This window comes from Saxophila tyrrhenica (genome assembly GCF_035928015.1).
Source record: "Saxophila tyrrhenica strain CCFEE 5935 chromosome Unknown scaffold_1, whole genome shotgun sequence".
NCBI classification, from domain to species: Eukaryota; Fungi; Ascomycota; class Dothideomycetes; order Mycosphaerellales; family Extremaceae; genus Saxophila; species Saxophila tyrrhenica.
Window position 1 is genome coordinate 883,150 of NW_027041733.1, and position 21,930 is coordinate 905,079.

The window sequence follows — 21,930 nt, forward strand, 5'->3', positions numbered from 1 at the left end:
CTGGACGCAGCCCTTTCGATTTAGCTGTCAATCACTCCGCTGCTGTCTCACCTGCTCCCTGGACATTGTCATCGGTAGTCGCATCGAGCTTCTCCAACAAATCGTCCTACGTTCTCTGCAAATCGCTCAGAACTTCGACAACTTCACCTCATCACCAAGACCAAAGGACTTCACCTCATCACCAAGACCAAAGGACTCCACCAAGCCATCGATCAATGGCGGCGGTCATGATGGGATATCCTCCCCGCGACAGCTTTCAAGGTTATCCGCAACAGTACGCGATATACAGCACACGAGCTCATCAACCCGGTCCCAGTATGGCTCAATCGCTGAACGTTAACCCTTACGCACACTACGCATCGGCCGCCGAGACACAACAATACCTATCTGCGCAACAACGATCGCATCAGAGCTCTAGTGTAATGGTTGGAGAGGATGGAGCGAAGCCTTCATTGCCGTCGATTTCAAACTTGCTCGACTTGGCCGATGGCGACCGATCTTCTCAAGAGGCCGGTATGTCTCAATGATTCCTTCTCTATGTTCTTAAAGAACCATGCTGATGAAGACTAGCTATACAACAAGCCCAGATGCAAGCACAGCAGTCAAATACGATGCCTCAGCAGCCAGCGCAAGCGATGCCAGTTGAGCAAAGGCAGCAACAAACGTATCCGTCTCAAGACCTTTCCAATAGTCAAAGAACCGCGATACCACCAACACCACCTTTGCGCAACGACTCAGTCATCGAGGGTACGCATAGCCCGTCAACGATATCGACTGGCTCGTCGTTGTCGGTAGCCCAACCATACTTCATGGCATCAGCACTCAACAACGTCGAAGCGACCGATCAGAGGTCGATTGCCGCACAACAGTTCATCAAGCGCCACTCAATACCATCCCAGCCTAACGTATCGCCTTATGGAGCCTACAGCACCTCGCCCTACTCCAATTCACCTGGTGGAGCATCGACCGGCTCATATTACTCCCCACCCGACCCTTCATACCCACCACCTGGCTTGTACAGCCAGCGACAACTCCCATCCAACTTCCCTCCATCATCACAGATGCCACCTCCCAGCGCACCCATGGCCCAACCAAGCCAACATTCCGGCTCCCCGCCCAAGGTCTGGGAGCACCACCACTACATCAACCCCTCATCGCAGGCGCAATTCCCACAGTTGCAAGAACGATATATCTGCCAGACGTGCAGTAAAGCCTTCAGCCGACCGTCAAGCCTCAAGATCCACAGCCACTCGCATACTGGAGAGAAACCGTTCAAGTGCCCGCACGCAGGGTGTGGGAAGGCGTTCAGCGTACGCAGTAATATGAAGAGGCATGAGAGGGGTTGCCATACAGCTGCTGGGGCCGCAGGCGGCGTGCCGCATCTGTACGACGTTTGAGATGCTTTGCTTTGAGTGGTTGTTGAGCGCCTCTTTTCTGTTGCATGTCGGGTGCTTGGATGATACCACTGTTGAGACTTTTGGGCGGGCAAAAGGGCGTTCTGGAGGATCGGCGGAAGACAACGCACGCGCCTCAAAGGCCTTACGTTACGGCTTGGTGCAATTTAGAAACGGAGTTGGCAAGATGTATGCTTCTATTGTAATGTTAGTGTGGGCCGGGCTTGATGCCATGATGGAGGCACCGACGCGATATTGGCAAAAGAAGCGTCGGCGTGGAAAGGCGGTTTGCCTCCATAGCTTGATCGCATGAAATAAAGATAATCACTCTGTGCCATTGCGACCATTTTCGTCACAATCAGTAGGTCTTCGCTTCTGCACGTAAAACCCACCTCCAAGCAGCCAGCCTGCGTTCCATCATCCGCAGCCTCCCACCACGCACGCCACCGGAAGTAACAAATTACTCTCGAGCCGTAGGTACTAGCCATGCCTCTGAGGGTGACACTCTGTAGTCTCGGAAAGTAAGCAAAAGAGCATTACACAACATACGAGGAAACCGGCTGAAGGGTCGCCGGAGAGAACAGAGCTCGCGCTTTTGCTGGAGATGATGAATTGTTACGTCCAAGTCACTAGAGGAATGGGGTGGTAGCGAGCAATTCGCTCAAATTCGTGGAAGCCTGCCTCAAAACAGTGATGGATGTACAGATGGATTTGCCATCTCCAAGGACTTTCGTGTTGATTGCGGCCTAAGTGGTTTCTTACGGCGACCCAGAAGAGAACATAGATGGAAGAGATGACCAAATGAAGTAGAGGAGATCTCCTCAAGAGGACAACGCGTGAATTGTAGATGCGTGCTATAAAATGTATTGCCCGGACCACCGTCGTTCTCGTGCTAGCGACCTTGGTAGTGACCATACACCAGGGCCTGAAGACAAGACGTGAAGCTTCGCGACAACCTTTCATGGCAGAAGCGGGCGTGCTGGATCTTACATATAACCATGAACGCCTCGTTGCTGCAGCTTAGCCGTTTGGTAGGCGGTAGAAGGACTACCATGCGCCGAGACCCGTCTCTACCTTATGTTACTAGTCCAGCTTGGGCGACATAATCGAGAGCCTCATCAATACATCGCGTTCATCAAGGTTGAGGGCACAGCAATAGTAGCCGTGCCGGCAAAAATAGACAGCCAGATCAAGCACCTGCTCTTGGTCAGTACAACTTCTGCAAGCGGAGCCAAAGCAGAGCAGGAAGAAGGGCTGTCGTTCAGGATATGTAAGAATTGAAGATCATTGGGGCCATGCTGTATGAGAAACAGGCGAGTAACTCCAGTCAATGGTCTCATTCGCAAATTTTTCTCATCATTATGAGGAGGAGGAAGTGAAGAGCGCATGCTTACCAGAGTGACGGCGCCCGAGCACGAGTATGTTATCCATAGTCCGGTGGGCCGAGTGTCGGCGTGAAAATGATGAAGAAGTTGACGAAGTCTTCGTGTCGTTGTGGTGCGGAAGAGGTGAAGTCGTGTTTGAGAGAAGCAAAAGAGGTTGCTTTCGCGCGAGTCATGTTTTAGTGTGCCAAGACGCACCTTCACCAGACAGAATTGTCCACCTCATATCCAGTCGCAACTTCGAGACGACAACACCAACCCACCCACGACGACAACGACAACACCGAAAACATGGGCGACGCAGAAGTTGTTACGAGTAAGGAACATTAGGCTGGAATGCTGACTGCCGGTGGAATACTGACACTTCTTCAGGCTCGTGGAAGCTGGTCGAGGTTGGACGTGTGGTCCTGCTGAGCGCTGGTCCTTACGTCGGCAGGGTGGCAGCTATCGTGGAAATCATCGACCACAAGCGTGTACGTTCTCGTACCGGGCGCGCAAGATGGGGAGGGAAGCAGGACTAACAGATCGATTCAAGGTCCTCATCGACAACCCCACAGACGACGCTTCTCAAGCAGTCCCTCGTCACGCCGCAGCCCTTTCCTACATGTCGCTCACCGGAATCGTCATCCCGAAGCTACCGCGCGCCGCTGGGACTTCTGTGCTGAAGAAGTTGTGGGAGGAGCACAAGGTCCTGGACAAGTGGCAGGCGTCGAACTTCCAGAAGAGCAGGGAGCGAAGCATCCGGAGGAAGCAGCTGAGTGATTTCGAGCGTTTCAAGGTCATGAAGCTACGGAAGCAGGTGAGTGAGATGCGTCGACAAGCAGGGGTCTAGGGACATCTGAGGCAACGGGCACTAACTCGTTGGCAGGCTCGCTTTGAGGTGCGGAAGACGATGCATGCGGCGAAGGCGAAGGCATAGACCATTGGCGTAGTTGCTTTAAGGAAGGCCCCGCTGGCAAGGCATACTTCTCATGCTTGATGGATGGGGTATGCTGCTGGAGTTCGAAGAGACGAGCATACCGGGCTGGCGACAAGGTTTGCCTCGAGATCGGCGCAGAACCGTCATATTAGCACTCAATCAAGCGGTCAATATACGACTTTCGAAACTCCAGTCTCCCCGCACAACGTTTGCCATCGCTCAGGTAGGCCCCTCTACTGTAGGGTGGGAATTTCTATTTGGTCTTTACTGGATCTTCAGGATCATGGAACAAAGACAAAGCAGCGCTACGCAAGCCAATACCGTTTGCGTCCGGTCTTTATGCTCGGGAATGAGGTCGACTTTACCTCCAACATGATTCCACCCCATTTCATGTTGCTCAACCCATTTCAAGATATCGTGCTTGACATGGACAGAATTTACGTGGGCAACCTGCCCTACCAGGCACAACGGGAAGACATCGAATTCAAAGTCAATGGAATATTAATGTCAGTTGTTCCAAACTCTGTGACACCCGCATTATCTGACACATCGCAGGTCGAAGCTCGACATGTCGATAGACCCATTCACTGGCCGCAATCCATCTTACTGCTTTGTGGATCTGCTCCCTGCAGATGCTCGTCTCGCAGTAGAGACCCTGGCAGGCCAGGATGTCCGAGGCCGCCCCGTCAAAGTCAGCTCATACACAGAGAAGCGGCGAAGGCAGACTAGCATGGTACAACCAAAGACCTACAGCTGGGGATGCGCCCCAAGCGACCCGCTTCCGTCCCGCGCAAGGCCACCGAAGTACGTGTTCGACAAATGGCATGACCTAGTAGCCAAGAACCACTGGACACTCCCGTGCGATGAAGGTCGGCGTCTCTGGGTGGGCGGCTTGCCTCGCATCGACGGTGCCCGTGCCATCAATGCTGAGATGCGAGATCTCTTCCAAGGCTTTGGCATTCAGGCTGTGAGCAAGATCATACCAACGCAACCCTGGCCTGGAACTAAGTTCGTGCCTGGATACCACTACTACTGCTTTGTTGACGTTATGAGCGCGGAGAAGGCTAAGGAGGCGGTGGCGGCTCTTGATCGGAAGCTGAGGGCAGGGGGTGGTGAGTACAGGGTCAGGATAGCAGACAGAACCACGCGATAAAGGTGGTCAGAGAGCAGCTAGGTGGAGTATGGCCGGGCGAGCTCGAGGCTTCTGTAGACAAGTTGGCATCGCCGATACGCAATCTGGAGGGGAACTGGAGGAGGTCGATGCAAGACATGCAGACCTGCTGACTGAATGATTGTATGTGCGTAAGAGTATGATGAGAGCGGCAGCATTGCTGTGAGTATGAACCGGCTGGTGCTACGCATGTCAAGCTTCATCTTTTCGAGATAATTGTAGCAATGAGAGTGAATGTCTACCCAGGTAGTCTCAGATGCTTTTGGATTTTATTGAGCACGTGACCTTTGCACTAGCGCCAAGACCCGAAATTACTGCCATCGACCTCGAAAGCTTGAAGCACCCGAACCATTGACCCATTGTCGAGCAGGAGGACTTGCTGGACACTACAATACCCTTTCAAGTCCAGCTTTGACTGCTATCTGTAAGTGTATCAAATCACGGTGTTGCGCTACGCCGGATTCCCGCCAAGGCGCACACTTGCAGCTCCTTGTATATCCATACATGCTAATAGCAGCTCCACAGCTCCAGCCTACAAATTCCACCCTACCCTCAACCATGGCCAACCCACGTGTCGAGGAGCTCCCCGATGAGCCAGAGAAGAAGGAAGCAGGTGTCGAGGACGCCGAGGACTCCTCCGCAGACGACTCCGATGAGGCAGGCGAGGGCGGCGAGGCCAACATCCCCGCCGGCGCCTCTGTCGCTGTGCACAGCAGGAACGAGAAGAAGGCTCGCAAGGCGATCGCCAAGTTGGGTCTGAAGCATGTCGAGGGCATCACGAGGGTCACTTTGAGGAGACCAAAGAACATCCTGTTCGTTATTAGCCAGCCGGACGTCTATAAGTCGCCATCGAGCAACACTTGGATGTGAGTAGAGAGTGAAGGACGACCGTTCGGTAGCTGTGGCTAATCCTTTTGATGCAGCATCTTCGGCGAGGCCAAGATCGAAGACCTCAACTCCCAGGCTCAGGCCTCCGCTGCCCAGCAGCTCGCCGCTCAGTCCGCCAACGACCACGCCGGCCACGATCACGCAGCTGAGGGCGACTCCGGCAAGGCCGTTGAGGGTGCAGGCGAGAAGAAAGTGGAGGAGGACGAAGATGATGGCGAAGAAGTCGACGATACTGGGCTTGAGGCGAAGGATATCGAGCTCGTCATGGCGCAGGCCAGTGTGAGCAGGAAGAAGGCTGTCAAGGCGCTCAAGGAGAACGACAACGACATTGTCAACAGTATCATGGCTTTGAGCATATAGGCTCGCTTCGCGGGCTGGACAACGCTTTGCTCCATGCAGCGGAGTTTGCGGACGGCTGCTGCTTGAGAATACAGTAGCTGAAATGGCTGGCGGTCCATGGAACTACTTCTCAGTCAAGTCGAGGTAGCCGTAGATCTGGTAGCTTCTGTGTTGTAGAAAGGAACCAATAAAGCCATGCTTTCAAGCGACGCGAAGCCACTTCTTCTCATGATGTATTCCACCAAACCTTCCATTTTCCCTACAGACTCATAGCGCGATCTTTTGTCGTTGGAAACAACCGTTCGATTTAATTGCTTGACGCTGTTGGCCAGCCATTGCACATCACGTGACACTGGCCGAAGAATTTCCGACGACACCAAGCTCTCCTAGCTTTCGAGACCACTTCATCCTTCCCAGCAACAACCACACCACTCCTCTCACAACACTGAATCACCCTCAAGATGGCGGCCACAGTACGTATAGATCCGCGATCATGAAATAGAAGCCATTGGCGCAGGTCTCGTCCGGCCAAGGCTTCCGCCGCGCTCGTGGGCGAGCAGACCTTGAATCGTAGCTAACGAACAACAACAGCGCTCCGCCGCCATGAAGATCGACTGGGCCAACCTCGGATCCAAACTGGGCCTCCGAGGCAGCACGGCCAACGCCCTCGCCAACTTCAAGAAGCGCAATGACGATGCGCGCCGCCGGGTGCAGCAGCTGCAAGACCAGCCTCAGAGCGTCGACTTCGCGCAGTACCGCAGCATCCTCAAGAACCAGGACGTGATTGCCGATATCGAGAAGCAAGTCAATGCCTTCCAGCCGAAGAAATACGACGTCAACCGCCAAATCAAGGCGATTGAGGCTTTTGAGGCACAGGCTGTGAGGAGCGCGGAGGAGACGAAGAGCAAGGTCGATGCAGAGCTGAAGGATCTGGATGCGACGCTGAAGAACATCGAGACTGCCCGGCCGTTCGAGGACCTCACTGTGGTATGTACATGGATGGCTGCAGCGGGGACATACGGATGGTATACTGACAATGCTGTGTGTAGGATGAAGTGGTGGCTGCCAAACCAGACATCGACGAGCGTGTCTCCCAGCTTGTGTCCAAGGGTCGCTGGCAGGTACCCGGCTACAAGGTGCGTTTCTTCATCTGTGGAACCTGCACAATGTTCACTAATATCCTACGCAGGAGCGCTTCGGCGACCTTTCCGTGCTATAGTCGGGAATGGATGGTGCTTATTAGACAAACATGTATATACTGGTGTCGATTCGAGTTGCTGCCGGTCTCCTTCTCCACCTTGTTCAGAGTAACTCTCGCCATACCACTACCGGTAAGTCTGAGGGCGTGGCGTGTCTCCTCTCATGGACAGACTGAACATCAATGCCCACGAAAGTTGATGAGAAGCGTTGCCTTTCTGTTTGCGAACTCGCTAGTATAGCGCCGTGACTTGGCCGCTGCCTTGCTTTCCATGCTGTAATGCAATTACACATGTTTTCCGTACAACACCTTTGCATCGTTATACTAAGCTCATGGACGTGCGTATCTCGTACACCATCTGGATGTGCAGCCTCTTTCCCTGCTTCTGGATTTAGTGCCAAGACGCTCAACGCGCTAAGAGCAAATATGCGTTCAGCACTTTCGCTTTCAGAACTTTCAATTGCACCAACAACAACAACTTCCCGCGACTGCTGAGGATACCTGTAGTGAATCTCACCTATAAGACATCTTTTCCGTTGCGGTTCTGTGTCGGCACCAGGCACTTCAAGGCGTGGGGGACTGCCACCTCACTAAGGCTCGGTATCCCATCTTGCAGCATTCAACTTGCCGCGACTTCTCACTCTGCTGTTGTCATGAGCCTTTACACGTCTTGCTGACCGCGCAGAAAAAGGACATCCTCGGACATCGGAGACTGTGCTTAATCAAGACCGGCGCTGCCGCCGTCTCAAGACTTGGTACGTTGAACTCTTCTCACAACACCAGCAACTTCCTATGATTAAAGAATCAATCACGCTAGATTGTAGTTGACCTCTCTTCGGGGGCATGATCATTTCTTTACACCAAGATCTCTGAGGCCATGTCGAATCCTAAACATTACTGCACGTGCAAATGCATTCGGCGGCTAATACGTCCTCACAGATTTGTTATGCGCACAACACCTCATCATGCCGGAGTTTACACCGATCAGAGTACGCGGCAAGCGGAATGGCATAGCTGCTGAGAAGTGGAACTACGGAAAAAAGCGAAAAGTGCACCGTATCCAGTCTACGTTGCCGTTGCAGCAAGGCGCCAGTTCTCAGGCCTATGCCTCGGCCAGTGAACCTTCTTCGAGGAGAAAACGACGCTCGCCCTCGCCACAACTATCGCGCCTTGAAGAGCTCCCGACTGAAGTCATACAACACATCTTCGATCTGTCAGCGAACGTGGAGTTGCCATCGAGTTCGCCTCGCCTTGCTGTACAGCTGAACAGCACTCATCTGTACCATCGATTGACTGCTCGATTATTAGAGCCCACTTTCGGCGACGAGGATCCCGGTGCAGTTCCGCTTACGGCTGCAACGCGCCTGATGAACAGCAAGTTCTTCGGGTATACTTTCTTCAGAGACTGGCTGCTTCAGGAGTACGAACGACTGAACTTATCGACCCTAGACCGTGAGCAACAGAGCAATCAAAACGGAGATGTCGAATCCGAAACGAACGCGGACGAGACTGTCGCCAGCAAAGACCAAACAGCCTTCACCTGGACTCATCTTGCGCCAAGTCACAAGCTACTGCCTCCTGCAAAGCTTTTGCGTGGCCCTTTCAGCGACGACAAGATACGCTTGCTCGGTCTCTTGATATCTCATACCTCCCAACCGCTGGTCGTTCATTATCCGTACCTCCATGACCTCGTGAGGGAGGGACTCCAACAGGCTGTTGCGGACAACTCCATAGCCGCCTTGAACGCTTTCTGGCATCTGGGACTGTTGCCGGACACGAACCTTCTACGGCAGGCTGTTACAACTGCCGGGTGTGATCGCCGTGTGGTAAGCAGCATCATGAAGCGCTCTTTCGATTCTTCGACTGCCCAAGACATTGAATGGCTTGATCCGGAGATATGGTCATGGGCAGAACGTGCGACGGCTCGAGGTGATGCCGCAGGTCAGTGGGTCCTGGGCCTTCTGAAAGTCTGCACAAGGATAGCTCGTGGTACCTATACACCTACAGACGCGTACGCAGAGCTGTCGCGGCACGACCTGAGCATGCAATGAGATGTCTTTTGAAGAAGCACTTGATGCAAGTCCAGACACGTCTTCTCTTGGCGCACTAGCGCCTTGTTGGAAGGGTGAAACAGCAAGCGGGACGATTGCGACTCATACCCTGTTTCACGTTTTCGACAGATTACAGACGTCGCTCAGACCATCTGCAGCAATCTCGCGTGCGCACCGGCTGGACGCCACTTTTCCCTGACCCCGTGTTCTTCAACTAGGCAAGTCTTGACCGTTCCATGCAGCGATGCAACCGGGTGCGGGAAGATCTCGTGCAATGCCTGCGACATGGTCCGCACGCTGGCCTGGTTTCTGGACCTCGCAACGGGTTGACGGGCAAGGCATGCTTGCTGCGCAGCGTGCACTGTAATTTCAACCTTTCTTGCTGTCCTTCTCTTGCCCTCAGACATCTGGCAGTGTATACGGTATACCAGCGCTATAGTTGGGACCGTACACGAAATTTCCCTTGATTTTAACATACATTCACCGGCTTCTTGTGCTGGTCACAACATGAAGTTCCGTCAATCTTTTCAAGTATTCCGCAACGATTCAAGGGAGGAGGGTGGAAGGCCGACCACGGCAGCGTACAACAAGATCGGCGTTCGAGAGACACAGTCGACCGCTGCTTTGAGCAATGGCGCAGACGAAAAGCAACAGACAGAGGCGCAGGCCCCGCCCACGAAGAACGCTATGCAGGACTTTCTACAGAAGACCGGCGCAGGCCTTCGTGCTACAGGCGCAAATCTCAAGGCCAGAAGTGCGAAGCTGGAAAGGCGGATACCGCGCAAGAGATCAAAAGTGGTAAGGTTCGAGTGACTGCAGCACGAGGTGTGACTAACCGCTGGTAAGGTCAAGCCAACCTCCAAACGAAACAGCGTGCAAGTGCGCACCTTTGACCTCGACGACAAAGTCATGGACAGGCTGACCCGGTCGCCGAAGGAGAAGAAGGCGACTGAAGCCTTCTTGGAGAAGCAGCGGACAAGAGCAAGCACTCGCAGCCGACATCCGTCCAACGGTGTCTCGCCTATGTCTTCGAAGTCCCAGGCAGAGCTTGATAGGCGACCATTATCCCCTCTGGAGATTGAGGCCATGTTTCTGGGAGCACCCTATTTCCAGGTACGGAAAAGTGTTGGGCACTACAATCCGGAAGTGGCATTCCAAGGAGGTGATGTGAAGACGACGTCGAAGTTTTCACCAGACTATGAAGGGTTCAGCCATGCATCGTTTGCAGCAAGCACGCTATCAAAGTCACGGAGTCAAGAGCAAGTGGAGAGGCCGTCGAGCGAGCAGGGCAATGAGACCGTAAAATATGGTAGCGATGTGCTGGAGGTGCCTAGCATGCTATCGGCAGAGGGATTGGATACTGGTGCAGTCGGTTTCGAGCATTTCCTTCAGCTTCCGATCGCAGACGATCTTGCTGTACAGGACGATACTGCGCCACTGAAGAAGCGCGAACAGCTGCAAATGGACCCCGAGTGGCTTGGTCTCCGGCAGCTCAACATGGAGCACATGATCGATCGCTTGACAGAGATGGGCGAGCTCTTTGCGGCCATCAAGGAGCACCAATGGGAGTCGCCCGATCCGTGGAATCGTAGGAAGATTGAGGAAATGGGTGAAGAGTTGTTCGACAAGCTACTGAGTGCTGAGCTGGGGACCACTTCTGCTGGTACAGGCAGTGTCACGCTGAAGACACAGGTCGCGGCGTTGCAGAGGGTGTTGAACACTAATGGTCTATGGCGGGACTTCAGCCGTGTCGAGTGGAGGACAAGAGTCGGACAGCTACTCTGGGCGCCGGAGGACTTCGAGCAGACGCAGGTGGACGGCAGCCGCACCCTCAACGAGCGAGATGTCTTCTTGCTGCAGATCACGCTCTCCGCCGAATTGCTCATGCGCCTTCTCGCCCTGGAGGCCCTGTCGTTCTCGTTCCCACCAATCGTCTCACAAGAAGATGCCGAAGCGCTTGACACCCAACGAGGCCCAAAGATCAAGTGGGACCTCATTCTGGCCGACAGATTCCTAAGCAACCTCAACATCTCTGCCAAAACTCTGCCACCGCCTATACCTACATCAGCAGAGAAAGGTGTTGCCAACCGCAGCAGCTTTTTCAGCGCCATCACCTTCTTCTCCGCGAAAGAAGACCCTCTCGACCAAGATAGCTCGCATTCGGTTCAACCGCTGCTCTTTGCAAAGAACGAACCTGAGCAGCTGGCCGGCCTTGCCCACTTTGCCCACACTCTACAGTGGCCTCACGCCGACGATGTACAGCGCGAGCTGGAGTCGAAGTTGTCCAAACCCTTCTCGAACCGGCCACTTTCCACAGCAGCCAGCATATATGCCACGCCACTTTCCAGCCCGCGCCTACCTCCGACTCCGGGCGCCAGGAATTCATTCTTTGCCTTTCCATCTTCCAGGCCCGGCTTTAGCAGGAAGAACACAGCACAGTCTGTGTCTCTGCTGCCGGCACGCAACATTGCCGGCAACGTCGAGAGCTTCGAGGTCGGTGGCTGGCTCTCACGATCCTGGCTCAGTGGACTAGTGATGCCTGGCGAGCCTGGACGGCACTTCCTGATGTCGGCGTTATTGGAGAACAGTCCCCAGGCCATCACTGTGCTGGGAGAGGAAGCAAACCTCTACGGTGGTTTCGTATATGGTCAAAGAGGCTTCTGGAGCCAGTCGTGCATAGTCGGGCGTGTCCTGGCGGCCGTCAAAGGAAGCGTAGGGTGCATGGGCTGGGTCTCAGTGCCGCTCGATGGTGAAACCCGGAAGGGCCTTGACGATGGGTGGATGGGCGTCGATGCTCAAGAGCTTCCTGCTGTGGCTGCGAGGCCATGTATCAGGGACTCGGAGGCTGTAGCCAAAGAGTCCGATCCGATCAAGGGGCACAAGGTCGAGTCCTTACAGGCTGGAGACTTCAATCGACCCACGGATGGCCCACTAGTCATGGGTAACGAGGTCAAGTTCGAAGGTCTCTCCATTGCTACCGCCACTTCACCCTTCAAAAGCACCAGCGACACATCAAGCTCTGATTCAGTAACGCCGACCGACGAGCCTTCATCGACGTCGACAGCCGTTCTCACCTTCTCATCGCCGATTAACAAACAGATGCCTCTGCTCACGGTTCCGCTTACGTACGACGTTCAGTTCATATCCTCATATCCATGCCATCCACAAACCACAAGACCGCGCGGACTTTCGAGGCCGCTTACTCCGAGCCCACAGTTTTCCTTCGAGCACCGAAGTACGCCGTCCTCAGCCGCCACTGGTACAATCGCCACCGACGGCCGCTCAACCCCTCGCAAGCACCAGCCCAAAGACTCCACCACCAGCAGTACCCCGAACAAAGCCCATCACCAAGCCGACCTCTCCGGTACCCCCAGCACAACAGCGATAGCGAAGCCGCCAACGCCCTGGACGCAAGGCACCAAGCACCCGTCAAACCCTAGCACGTCCAGCAGTAGCAGCACCACCTTGACCACCACGCCTAAAGAAAACAGCTTCGCGCCCAAAGAGAAGAACCTGCCCTCCCTCCCTGCCCATCCACTGCACATCGATTTCCAGCACACAGTCCTACCGGCCGCTTCTCTACTTTCGCTCGCGCCAGAATCGAGACCAAGGGCTCTGAGTTCACCGACGGAGCGGAAGATGTCTGCCGCTATGGCTGAGGAGAATGGACTGGATGAGGAAGTCGTGGTGTTGGACTGCAGAGGTAACGCGGATCTGGAGGTGTTGGCGAGGGCCTGGTGTGCGATGGTTGGGGAGAGTGCGGTTGTGGGGAGGAGTGGGAGGACTTGTTTGGCTTGTTGTGTTAGGGAGGCGAGGGCTTGTGGGGTTGTGGTTGTTATACGGGTTTGAGCACTGCATGGTTGGTCGATGGGCGCCTTTCTGAATTGGAGGTGCTGGATATACCCGTTGAGCTGGGACTTGACTGTTTGTGTTAGTAAGATATGTGTTCGTAATGTGTGAATATACTGGTACTGCAAGCACAGCTGCATTACGGTTTTGTGCTTTGTATGGTGCAGATTCACGGTCGACCTGGATATGCGTGGTTTTAAGCGTAGCCACTTGGTCTCTTGAAGCAGAACCAACGTGACAGAATCTGGCACAGCTCAGTACGCCCGCGAAAGACCGTGAGACTGGGTGTATTCGCAAACACACTTGAAGGTTCGAAATATCGTACGCCATCAAACACTGTACAGTCCCTTCCACCATCTTGTCCCTCTACTTCCCAACAACAGCCTCCTTAACCTTCCCCGGCTCCTTCGCCGCCTGCTCCACCTTCTCCGTACCCTCCTTCGCCTTCTCCATCGCCATCTCACCCATCGTCTGCCCCTTAAGCTCGCTCTGGTAGCTCAGCACCCGCGTGACCTGCGTCGCGCCCACACAGAACAGCAGGAAGTTGACCGAGGCAAGGAACAGGTTGCGCGGCTTGATGACGAAGCACCACCGCGTCCAGATGGCGCCGGTGCACATGAGGGCCAGGTTCTGCGTCAGGGAGAGTTGCGAGGCGGGGCGGGTGAAGTCGGCGGCGCCGGCGAGGACGAGGCCCCACTGGGTGGTATTAGCTGGGGAGCTGGGGGAGGTGAAGGTGCGGGAGGATGTACCTTCATGATGGGAGCCCAGAAGTGCACGGTCTTGGGCCCGACCTCGCTGTTCAAGAACTTGGAGAGGCCGCTCGCTTCTGGTTGGGTCGCGGTGGTGCTCTGGAAGCGCCGCTGGGTGGTGCGCATCTGCGGGCGGACGGACTGGCGCATCGCGGCGCCGAAGCGCATGCCTAGACGGGCGGACATTCTGGATAGACTGTCGCTCCAGTGGTAGGGTCGAGGGGTGGTGAGGGGAGAGGTCTGGTGGTGTTGTGTTTGGGAGCTTGAAGTGAGATGATGGGGGGAGGTCCGCGAGCGGAGGCGGAGTGCCAAGACCGAGTCGTCGGGCTTTAGGTGAACGAGAGCTCAATGAAGCAGCATCAACATCAGATCTTCCAAACAAACCGCCCACAATGTCGGGCAAGTATGCTTTCACGAAGACGCTGAAAGAGCTACGCTTTCTACATTGCCAGACGGTAAGCTTCCCCATGCGACAACGAGGGCCTTTCCTAACAGACGACCAGAGCGAACAGAGCAATGCGGTCCGGTATGTCATGGCAAAACTATTGACATACTTCAATGCACCTGTTGACATGTTACGGTAATGATCAGATCCTTCCTGACACGAGCCTACCCGACGATGAAGAAGAACAACCCCTACATCCCCATCATGATCCGAGAGGCGCAAGGAACAGAACCGAGAGTATGGGCACGGTATGAGTTTGGACGGGAGAAGATGGAGGATTTGAGAGGTACGCTGGAATACACACCAGAAAAGGAAAGCACCAGGCGCAATGCTAACGAGGTTACAGGATTGGACGACAAGGCGATCGAGGACAAAGTCACCACCCTGGTCAAGGACGGGCAATAGCACCACGCCACATTCAGACAAACCCCTCGAATACACCCAGCATAGCGAGCTGTACATATGTACTATACGAAACACCTGTTGACCAGCCGTTTCATGCCTCACCCGCCACCTCCCCAAACCTGACCATCCCCCAGCTCAGACTTCCCTCACACAACGTCCACAGCCTATCTCCTTTGTCGCTCCCTGCCGCGCCAGCGCCGACAAACACTGGCAGCAAATGCTCAAAACTCGGATGCGCCTCCCTCGAATCTCTCCGCTTCAACAGCGCCGTCATCGCCTCCTTCCTCTCCTCAGGACTCTTCTCCACGGCCTCCCGCAGAGCTTCATCGAAAGACTCACAGTACCCCATCGGCTTCGCTCGCCCTCCGACAAACCCACCCATCATCGCCCGTCGGAAGTCGCGGAGGTTATGCACGGCCATGCCGCTCGCCACAATCACCACGCCTTCATCTCTCAGCCCTTCCAGCGCGGCGCCGAGCGCATAGTGCGCAGCCCCGTCATCCGAATTGAAAAGACTGATCTGCACTACAGGCATGCTCAGCGGATTCTCCTTCGGATCAAAAGCAACCATGAACGGAATGAAGACACCATGATCCAACCTCCTCTCCACGCCCTCCGCTTTAATCCCCGCTTCCTTCAGAAGACCAATGACTCTGCCAGCAAGCTCCGGCGATCCAGTGGCCGGGAAGTTGAGGTTGTAGTAGTCGGATGGGAAACCGTAGTAGTCATAGAGCAAGGAGTGGATGGAGGGGGACGAGACTTGGATGGTGTTGGGGTGGTCGGGCTGCCAGTGGGCGGAGATGACGAGGAGGGCTTTGGGGCGGACGGTGTGGGTGATTTCGCGGCCGAGGCCTTGGAGGGTACTGTAGGCGGGGTGGGTGGTGTCGTCTTTGAGGTTTGGGCCGCTGGGGAGGTAGGTTAGTTGGGAAGTTGGGAAAGGCTAGGGATGGGAGTTGTACCCGTGGGAGAAGAAGTAGACTGGTGTACGAGGCATTTTAGTCGCTTGGGATGAATCTGTCTTTCGCAGTAGACTGCGAAGTGAAGACGCCAGGTTGAAGTCGTTCGTGAACGGGATGAGAGCAAGTAGAAGACCAAGTAGAAGGATGGTCAACCAGATTCCGCGACGAGGCATGTAAGACGGATGGTATAGAACACGCTTGATCCCAACTATATAGACCCTTTATCAATGAAAAGACGTGTTTGCAATGCTCGCATCTCAAAAGTCCGAATGCTTGCTTAAGCAGCCTGTTCCCCGGAAGTCTATACAGCGGAAGCGTTCCGCCTGCGTCTTGCCTTGCTCCTCCACTTCAACCCACTGAACCTCGACACGAGATACAGATACTCCTACTTGCTACAACAATGTCGAGCGCAGCAGCCCTCGTCGTTCCGGCGCTCAAGCGCCACACCAGCACGGTCATCGTCGCCCACGGCTTAGGAGACAGGTGAGGCCTCGTCCTCATCTCGAACGCTCAATGTCACCCCCGCTGATGTTTCTGGCAGTGGTGCAGGATGGTACGCATTGCTCATGTCCCTCGCCACCCTCCCAGGTCCCTCGTAACGATGATTTTGTGCGCAGGATGTTCCTAGCAGACCAATGGCGTCAACAGTCCAAATTCCCCGAGACCAAATTCATCTTTCCGAATGCTCCTGCGATTCCCATCACGCTGAACATGGGCATGCGGATGCCGGGGTGGTACGATATTGCGGATTTCAGCGGCGACTGGACGAACCGGACGGAAGATGAAGCTGGCATCGTGCGATCGCAAAAGACCTTTCACAACCTGATCGCTGAGGAGATCAAGGCGGGCATACCGTCAGAACGCATTGTATTGGGAGGCTTCAGCCAGGGCGGCGCGATGAGCTTGATGGCAGGCATTACATGTCAAGAGCGCCTGGGAGGGATATTCGGCTTGAGCTGCTACCTACTGCTGGCAGGCAAGGTCCGCGAAATGGTGCCCAAGGAGAACCCGAACAAGGAGACCAAGATCTTCATGGGACATGGGGATGAGGATCCGCTGGTGAAAGCGCAGTGGGGACGACAGACGGCGGACAAGTTGAAGGAGTGGGGGTGGAATGTGGATCTGAAGATGTATAAGGGACTAGGGCATAATGCGAGTCCGCAGGAGCTTGGTGATTTGGAGAGGTATTTGCTGGAGAGGATACCGGATCAGGGGGAGAAGTGACTTGCGGTGGATGGGGGAAGGGAGCCGTATGATGCTGGGGAGATCAAAATGGTGCTGGGGGCGGGGTTGTTGGTGGTGGTGTGGTTGGTCACGCTCGTGATTTGGAGGCGGTGGAGGAGGTGATGGACAGTATGGGAGGTATTCTCTGAGCTTGCCATCCTCGTCGGGCCTTTGTGGGTGTTCTTCCCCTGGACGAGGCATATAGAAGTGTAACAGCACTCAGTCCAAAGCCTGGGCAGTCATTCGAATGTCCGAGTCTCGCCCGCTCTTGCGCCCAACTGTCCCATTGGTGTGACCCCGATATGCACTCTAGTAGATCCCACATCTATCCGCAGCATCAGCGCTTAAGTCTTGTCACTCAGATCATCACCCAAAGACGACATGAAGTCCGCACAACCAAACCTTGATACACGCACCGCCACAAGCACCGCCACGACGCCTCAACTGCAGTCCTGTCGAAGAGTCCTCCTCGACCACTCGGACAACAGCCCGACTGACAGCTTCGGCAGATCCCCCAGCATCAACCTAGCGCGCCTCTATCAAACTACCAAAACCTGCCTGACTGAGCTCGTCCGGAAGCGCGGAAGCGCATGGTCAGCCCATCCAAGTCCCCCATCGTCCGATCGTTGCCCAAAGCGTGTCTAATCTGCCACACTTCTCTTGACACCTCCACCAAAGAAGCAGGAATCGGCGCGAGCGTGACCGGTTGCAGCAAACGGTCTGGCTGTTTCGGGTATGGAGGCCTGCGCAAGCACGTCTGGGCGCGCTTCTGACAGGCGAGAATTCTTGCTGTTTGGACGTCGCTTATCTGTTCTGTACGCGACAGCTTCATTTCCTTGGGTAGAGCGGATAGAGGAAGTGACGTGCGGGTGACGGGCGAGAGGAGGGAGGGAAATTGCGTGGTGGGAATAAAATGCAAGGCAAGGCGCGTGGACGAGGACGTGCTTTCCCTTAAGTGAGACAAACTGGAAAAGTCGGTCGCGCATTCTTTAAAGGACGTTTGTCTGCTTCGTCAACATTTGAAGTCTCACCTTCCACACACTCCTGTCACCGAACTCTCAGCCTTCTTCCGCCACACCTCCTCGACAACAGCAGAGACATCGGCCCAGACATACCACTATCAACATACCATCTCACTGAACAACCGCAACCATGGGCGCCGTCGTCTCCTGCGTACGTCCACCACCGTCACCCTCTCACACCACGTCGCAGCTCACTAACACCAACCGCAGTTCAAGTCGGTCGTGAACGCCATCACCTCCTGCTTCATGGCCGTCGTCAACGGCATCGTGACAGTCCTGAAAGCCATCATCGACGTGAGTCCTGGCAAACATGGAGACAACCACTCTACATTATTAGCTGCGCATACTGATACCTCGCGCAGGGCATCGTTACAGTCTTCATGGCCATCGTCAGCTGTCTCACGTGCGGCAAGGCGGGCAAGAGAAAGCATACGAGTCACGTATAACGCGCGCCGGTTTCTGCAGGGCGAGGAGAGAAGCCGGCGAGAAGGAAGGAGAGTGGGTGTGACAAGGTGTGGTGGGTGTGAGGCTGGATGGTCGTGGATGCGAACGGATATGCAATAGTGATACCCCCATTTTGTTCTGGTCGATGCGCCAGAGCTCTCAGGCATAGCGAGGAGTAACTACAACGTCTTAATATAATGTCCTTGCGGGTGGCACATTGTCTCCTTCACTTTCACGACCATGTCTTCCACCCAATGATGCGAGCAAATGCAGACTGGAGAGCTGGTGAAGGTAAAAGCGGCATTCTTATAAGTACACCTCCCAAAAGCAGCTATACTACTCAAGACTCGTGCAAAAAGGCTTCATTACTCCTAGCTTACTCCGCGAAAGCGCCATGTGCCATCAAAATCAAGTCTGCTCACCCGCTCAGAGTCGGAAGGGTATGTCGTATTTTCGCCGCATCGCCCCATACTACTCCTGCTGTACAAGTCGCCCCTCCCTCGAAGCTCCAGGCTGCTCCGCGCTCTTGTATCTTGTGTTGGTCGTGCTCGTGTCGTTCTCGTGAATGCGCCGCTGATGCGCGGGTTTACTTGCGGGCTGCGATGACTGCTCGGCAGTCAGCATTCTGCACTGACACACAGCCAATGCGCGGGTACTCACCACTCGGCACAATGATGACAATCAGCAACACGATGATTCCCACAATGATACACATCCGCATCTTCATGTCCTTCCACCACATCTGCTTGCGCACGCGATTCGCGCCGCGTCGGAAGCCGTTCGCGGAGTCGGCGAGGTTGTTGGTCTTGTCTTGCAGGTGGTCGAGGCGCTCACCGCGAGCTCCGACTTGGGTGATGTTGTTCCTCATTTGGTCGACGGCGGAGTCGATTTCCTTGTGAGTTTCTTCCATTAGCGCTGGTTTGAAATATGAACGCTCGCGCTCAGGCGCAGGTGTCACTGGGTGGTATGTCGAGCCCATGCGCTCCGGCATGAGGGAGTCGTTGTGGTGGTAGTGCGGGTCGTAGGCCATCTTGTTGCCTTGTCGGTGCTTTGGTGTGGGTTGTGAAGCTGGAGAGTGAGAGGCAGAGCAGTGAAGTAGCGGTTTGCCAAGGCGGCCGCTGTTCATCATGTGCTCTCATGTGACAGCGATCTTTGAGTCGGTCGCACAAGAGCACATGAATGATACCGCGCCGCGCAATCCTCAGCTAGCCGCTCACCAACTCTGCCTCCACTCTCCCGCTTCGCAACACTCGCACTTCACTCCACTAGTGACTGGAACATGCACTTACACTTTGTAACTGCTGCGTGCGGTTTTCCCCTCCATGGCTCGCAGGCGGATCGTACAATCCCTGACCAGACGACATCTTGCCTCCTTCTTCTCGCGAGAGGATCGGCGGCTGCTACGGGTTCGGCGGGCTTTCGAAAAGGCGTGTATTTAGCGTACAGATTACTGTATGAGCGAAAGGTGTGACGCGATGCGACAGCGATGGCGTGTAGGTGGTTGTATGGAAGAGATGAGATGGAAGGGTGAGATGAGGTGTGCTTTGAGGTTGGAAAGAAGGTCTCACCACCCAGCGGGCGGCTCGGCGCTGACAACGGCCTTTCATCCCAGCTCGCTGGGTGGCTGAGGATGGCATCCTGACGCGGTCCGATTCGCCACTACTGCGAACATCTTCTGTTCTTTGTTCTATACTGTCTTCTGTCGACTGGAATTATGGGTTGCTGGGTTGGCCAGTCGCTCAGCATGGTCAATTACGTACGTTTTACACACACCTTTGGACAGCAGCTGACATGGGTGGGGTTGAGCAACGGGTGAACAACGTGGCTGGTTTGCGGGCCAGAGGATCGAGCCAGATTGTCTACATGTAATGGCAACACCCCCAAAGGCACATGGATCCGAAAGCTGGCTGAAGCGACACTTCAAACAAGTGCTCATTGAAGACCCATATTTCGTCTTCGCACAGCCATGTCTTTCCCCGTCCGCTTGCTGAATACCAAAACATACCAACTCTTCAAGAGCGACCATCCAGAAGTAATCAAGGACCCACGCTATGCGATCCTCTCGCATCGCTGGTTGCCCGGTGAAATCAGGCTCCAAGACCTCGACCCAACCGTCTTTCTCGATACAAATCAACCCCAGTCAGACGCGGTGAACAAGATCCGAGGGTCCTGCCAACAAGCCACAGCGCTTCCCTCGCCGCTCAACTGGCTCTGGGCAGATACTCTCTGTATTGACAAGACCAACCAGGTTGAGGAGACACGGTCAATCAATGCCATGTTTGACTGGTATCGGAACGCTGAGGTCTGTTTTACGTTTCTCCACGATATCGTATATCCCCCTCAACCGGGGACTTCGATCTTCAAGCGGCAACCGAAAGCAAATGGCGAGGAGAGCAATGAGCTGGGAGGAGTCGAGTCAGAATGGTTCGAACGAGGCTGGACGCTCCAGGAACTTCTTGCGCCGGAACGCATGGAGTTCTACGATCAGAACTGGAGATTCATGGGTGAAAGGAACTCCCTGGCACCAGAGATCGAGCGAGTTACCGGTATTTCATCCCACTATCTAAACGGCCCGCGTAACTTGCCCGAGGCCAGCGTTGCCACCAAGTTCAGCTGGATGGCGGGCAGAGTCACCGGGCAAGTCGAAGACATAGCTTACAGCATGATCGGACTCTTGGATATCAACATGATGCCACAGTATGGAGAAGGTCGACGAGCGTTCATGAGACTGCAGCGGACGCTAATAGAAACGGTCCCGGACGAGTCCATCTTCGCGTGGACAACACCTCGGAACGGTCTACAGTGCTTCCGCCGTCCCGGTTCTCACGCTTCTGCGATACCACAGTGGAGACCACAGGAAGATCGCTGGAGACTCCTGGCACCTTCACCAGACTGCTTCAAGGACTCGCGAGATGTCGTCGTTATCAGAAGCTTGATCGTGCATCGGCCGGGGAGTGGATATACAAACGCACCGGAAGACATCCATCTGGACCTTGCATTCGCCGCAGGCAATAGCAAGTGGGGCCGCGGCCGCAAAAGTAAAATTGACTGTCCGCTGAACTGCTGGATGTACAACGAGAAAGGGCGGCCGGAAACGGTGGTGCTCAAATTAGTGAGAGTGGGTGAACGGTATGAGCGGGCGAGGTGTAGCGATCTGGGGAAGACAGTTGGGGCGAGGCCGCATAACAACAGGAGCTTTGGAGTGGACCAGATACTCACTTGTCCGGTGACCATCTATCAGCCAGAGGCGCCTAGATGAGATTAATCACTACTGCCGTCCGAACAGAAAACAGGATCTCAGGAGTTTGCTTCAGTGTCCATCATTGCAACTGTCTTCTGTTCTCCCTCAGCTGTTCATGTTACACTTCGATGAAAGCCGCGTAGCAAGTCACGGATGGGGTTACAACCATTCCGTCATATGATATTATTATAGAACGACCCTCGCGCCTCTATCTTTAATTGCCTACAAGTCGTCAAACGCCACGATCTCT

General features: G+C 54.8%; 14 protein-coding genes across 14 annotated transcripts; 11 read left to right on the forward strand and 3 right to left on the reverse strand.

Annotated features, from left to right (window-relative positions):
- Nucleotides 1–215: 215 nt before the first annotated feature.
- LTR77_000390 (uncharacterized protein) lies at nt 216–1,397 on the forward strand (the record flags this gene model as incomplete). Its single annotated transcript, XM_064797657.1, has 2 exons — nt 216–513; nt 571–1,397. 2 exons carry the CDS (start codon nt 216–218, stop codon nt 1,395–1,397), a joined length of 1,125 nt encoding a protein of 374 aa, XP_064663891.1.
- Nucleotides 1,398–3,067: 1,670 nt separating this feature from the next.
- LTR77_000391 (uncharacterized protein) lies at nt 3,068–3,695 on the forward strand (the record flags this gene model as incomplete). Its single annotated transcript, XM_064797658.1, has 4 exons — nt 3,068–3,092; nt 3,149–3,249; nt 3,312–3,575; nt 3,645–3,695. 4 exons carry the CDS (start codon nt 3,068–3,070, stop codon nt 3,693–3,695), a joined length of 441 nt encoding a protein of 146 aa, XP_064663892.1.
- Nucleotides 3,696–4,067: 372 nt separating this feature from the next.
- Nucleotides 4,068–4,848, forward strand: LTR77_000392 (uncharacterized protein; the record flags this gene model as incomplete). Its single annotated transcript, XM_064797659.1, has 2 exons — nt 4,068–4,201; nt 4,251–4,848. The coding sequence occupies 2 exons, from the start codon at nt 4,068–4,070 to the stop codon at nt 4,846–4,848; spliced, it is 732 nt and encodes a 243-aa protein (XP_064663893.1).
- A 576-nt stretch (nt 4,849–5,424) lies between these two features.
- Nucleotides 5,425–6,114, forward strand: EGD2 (GAL4 enhancer protein; the record flags this gene model as incomplete). The annotated part of the gene is made up of 2 exons (XM_064797660.1): nt 5,425–5,732; nt 5,790–6,114. 2 exons carry the CDS (start codon nt 5,425–5,427, stop codon nt 6,112–6,114), a joined length of 633 nt encoding a protein of 210 aa, XP_064663894.1.
- A 582-nt stretch (nt 6,115–6,696) lies between these two features.
- Nucleotides 6,697–7,312, forward strand: ATP7 (ATP synthase d subunit; the record flags this gene model as incomplete). Its single annotated transcript, XM_064797661.1, has 3 exons — nt 6,697–7,080; nt 7,143–7,229; nt 7,283–7,312. The coding sequence occupies 3 exons, from the start codon at nt 6,697–6,699 to the stop codon at nt 7,310–7,312; spliced, it is 501 nt and encodes a 166-aa protein (XP_064663895.1).
- A 944-nt stretch (nt 7,313–8,256) lies between these two features.
- On the forward strand, nt 8,257–9,342 carry LTR77_000395 (uncharacterized protein; the record flags this gene model as incomplete). Its single annotated transcript, XM_064797662.1, has 2 exons — nt 8,257–9,232; nt 9,299–9,342. The coding sequence occupies 2 exons, from the start codon at nt 8,257–8,259 to the stop codon at nt 9,340–9,342; spliced, it is 1,020 nt and encodes a 339-aa protein (XP_064663896.1).
- Nucleotides 9,343–9,849: 507 nt separating this feature from the next.
- LTR77_000396 (uncharacterized protein) lies at nt 9,850–13,191 on the forward strand (the record flags this gene model as incomplete). The annotated part of the gene is made up of 2 exons (XM_064797663.1): nt 9,850–10,140; nt 10,189–13,191. The coding sequence occupies 2 exons, from the start codon at nt 9,850–9,852 to the stop codon at nt 13,189–13,191; spliced, it is 3,294 nt and encodes a 1,097-aa protein (XP_064663897.1).
- Nucleotides 13,192–13,557: 366 nt separating this feature from the next.
- Nucleotides 13,558–14,126, reverse strand: LTR77_000397 (uncharacterized protein; the record flags this gene model as incomplete). Its single annotated transcript, XM_064797664.1, has 2 exons — nt 13,558–13,887; nt 13,941–14,126. 2 exons carry the CDS (start codon nt 14,124–14,126, stop codon nt 13,558–13,560), a joined length of 516 nt encoding a protein of 171 aa, XP_064663898.1.
- A 206-nt stretch (nt 14,127–14,332) lies between these two features.
- LTR77_000398 (uncharacterized protein) lies at nt 14,333–14,790 on the forward strand (the record flags this gene model as incomplete). The annotated part of the gene is made up of 3 exons (XM_064797665.1): nt 14,333–14,466; nt 14,532–14,671; nt 14,732–14,790. 3 exons carry the CDS (start codon nt 14,333–14,335, stop codon nt 14,788–14,790), a joined length of 333 nt encoding a protein of 110 aa, XP_064663899.1.
- A 91-nt stretch (nt 14,791–14,881) lies between these two features.
- LTR77_000399 (uncharacterized protein) lies at nt 14,882–15,784 on the reverse strand (the record flags this gene model as incomplete). The annotated part of the gene is made up of 2 exons (XM_064797666.1): nt 14,882–15,695; nt 15,750–15,784. The coding sequence occupies 2 exons, from the start codon at nt 15,782–15,784 to the stop codon at nt 14,882–14,884; spliced, it is 849 nt and encodes a 282-aa protein (XP_064663900.1).
- A 365-nt stretch (nt 15,785–16,149) lies between these two features.
- Nucleotides 16,150–16,973, forward strand: LTR77_000400 (uncharacterized protein; the record flags this gene model as incomplete). The annotated part of the gene is made up of 3 exons (XM_064797667.1): nt 16,150–16,232; nt 16,291–16,302; nt 16,367–16,973. The coding sequence occupies 3 exons, from the start codon at nt 16,150–16,152 to the stop codon at nt 16,971–16,973; spliced, it is 702 nt and encodes a 233-aa protein (XP_064663901.1).
- A 1,152-nt stretch (nt 16,974–18,125) lies between these two features.
- On the forward strand, nt 18,126–18,441 carry LTR77_000401 (uncharacterized protein; the record flags this gene model as incomplete). The annotated part of the gene is made up of 3 exons (XM_064797668.1): nt 18,126–18,146; nt 18,206–18,289; nt 18,358–18,441. The coding sequence occupies 3 exons, from the start codon at nt 18,126–18,128 to the stop codon at nt 18,439–18,441; spliced, it is 189 nt and encodes a 62-aa protein (XP_064663902.1).
- Nucleotides 18,442–19,025: 584 nt separating this feature from the next.
- Nucleotides 19,026–19,469, reverse strand: SNC2 (Vesicle membrane receptor protein (v-SNARE); the record flags this gene model as incomplete). The annotated part of the gene is made up of 2 exons (XM_064797669.1): nt 19,026–19,045; nt 19,100–19,469. 2 exons carry the CDS (start codon nt 19,467–19,469, stop codon nt 19,026–19,028), a joined length of 390 nt encoding a protein of 129 aa, XP_064663903.1.
- A 936-nt stretch (nt 19,470–20,405) lies between these two features.
- On the forward strand, nt 20,406–21,625 carry LTR77_000403 (uncharacterized protein; the record flags this gene model as incomplete). The annotated part of the gene is made up of 2 exons (XM_064797670.1): nt 20,406–21,551; nt 21,590–21,625. The coding sequence occupies 2 exons, from the start codon at nt 20,406–20,408 to the stop codon at nt 21,623–21,625; spliced, it is 1,182 nt and encodes a 393-aa protein (XP_064663904.1).
- Nucleotides 21,626–21,930: the final 305 nt, after the last annotated feature.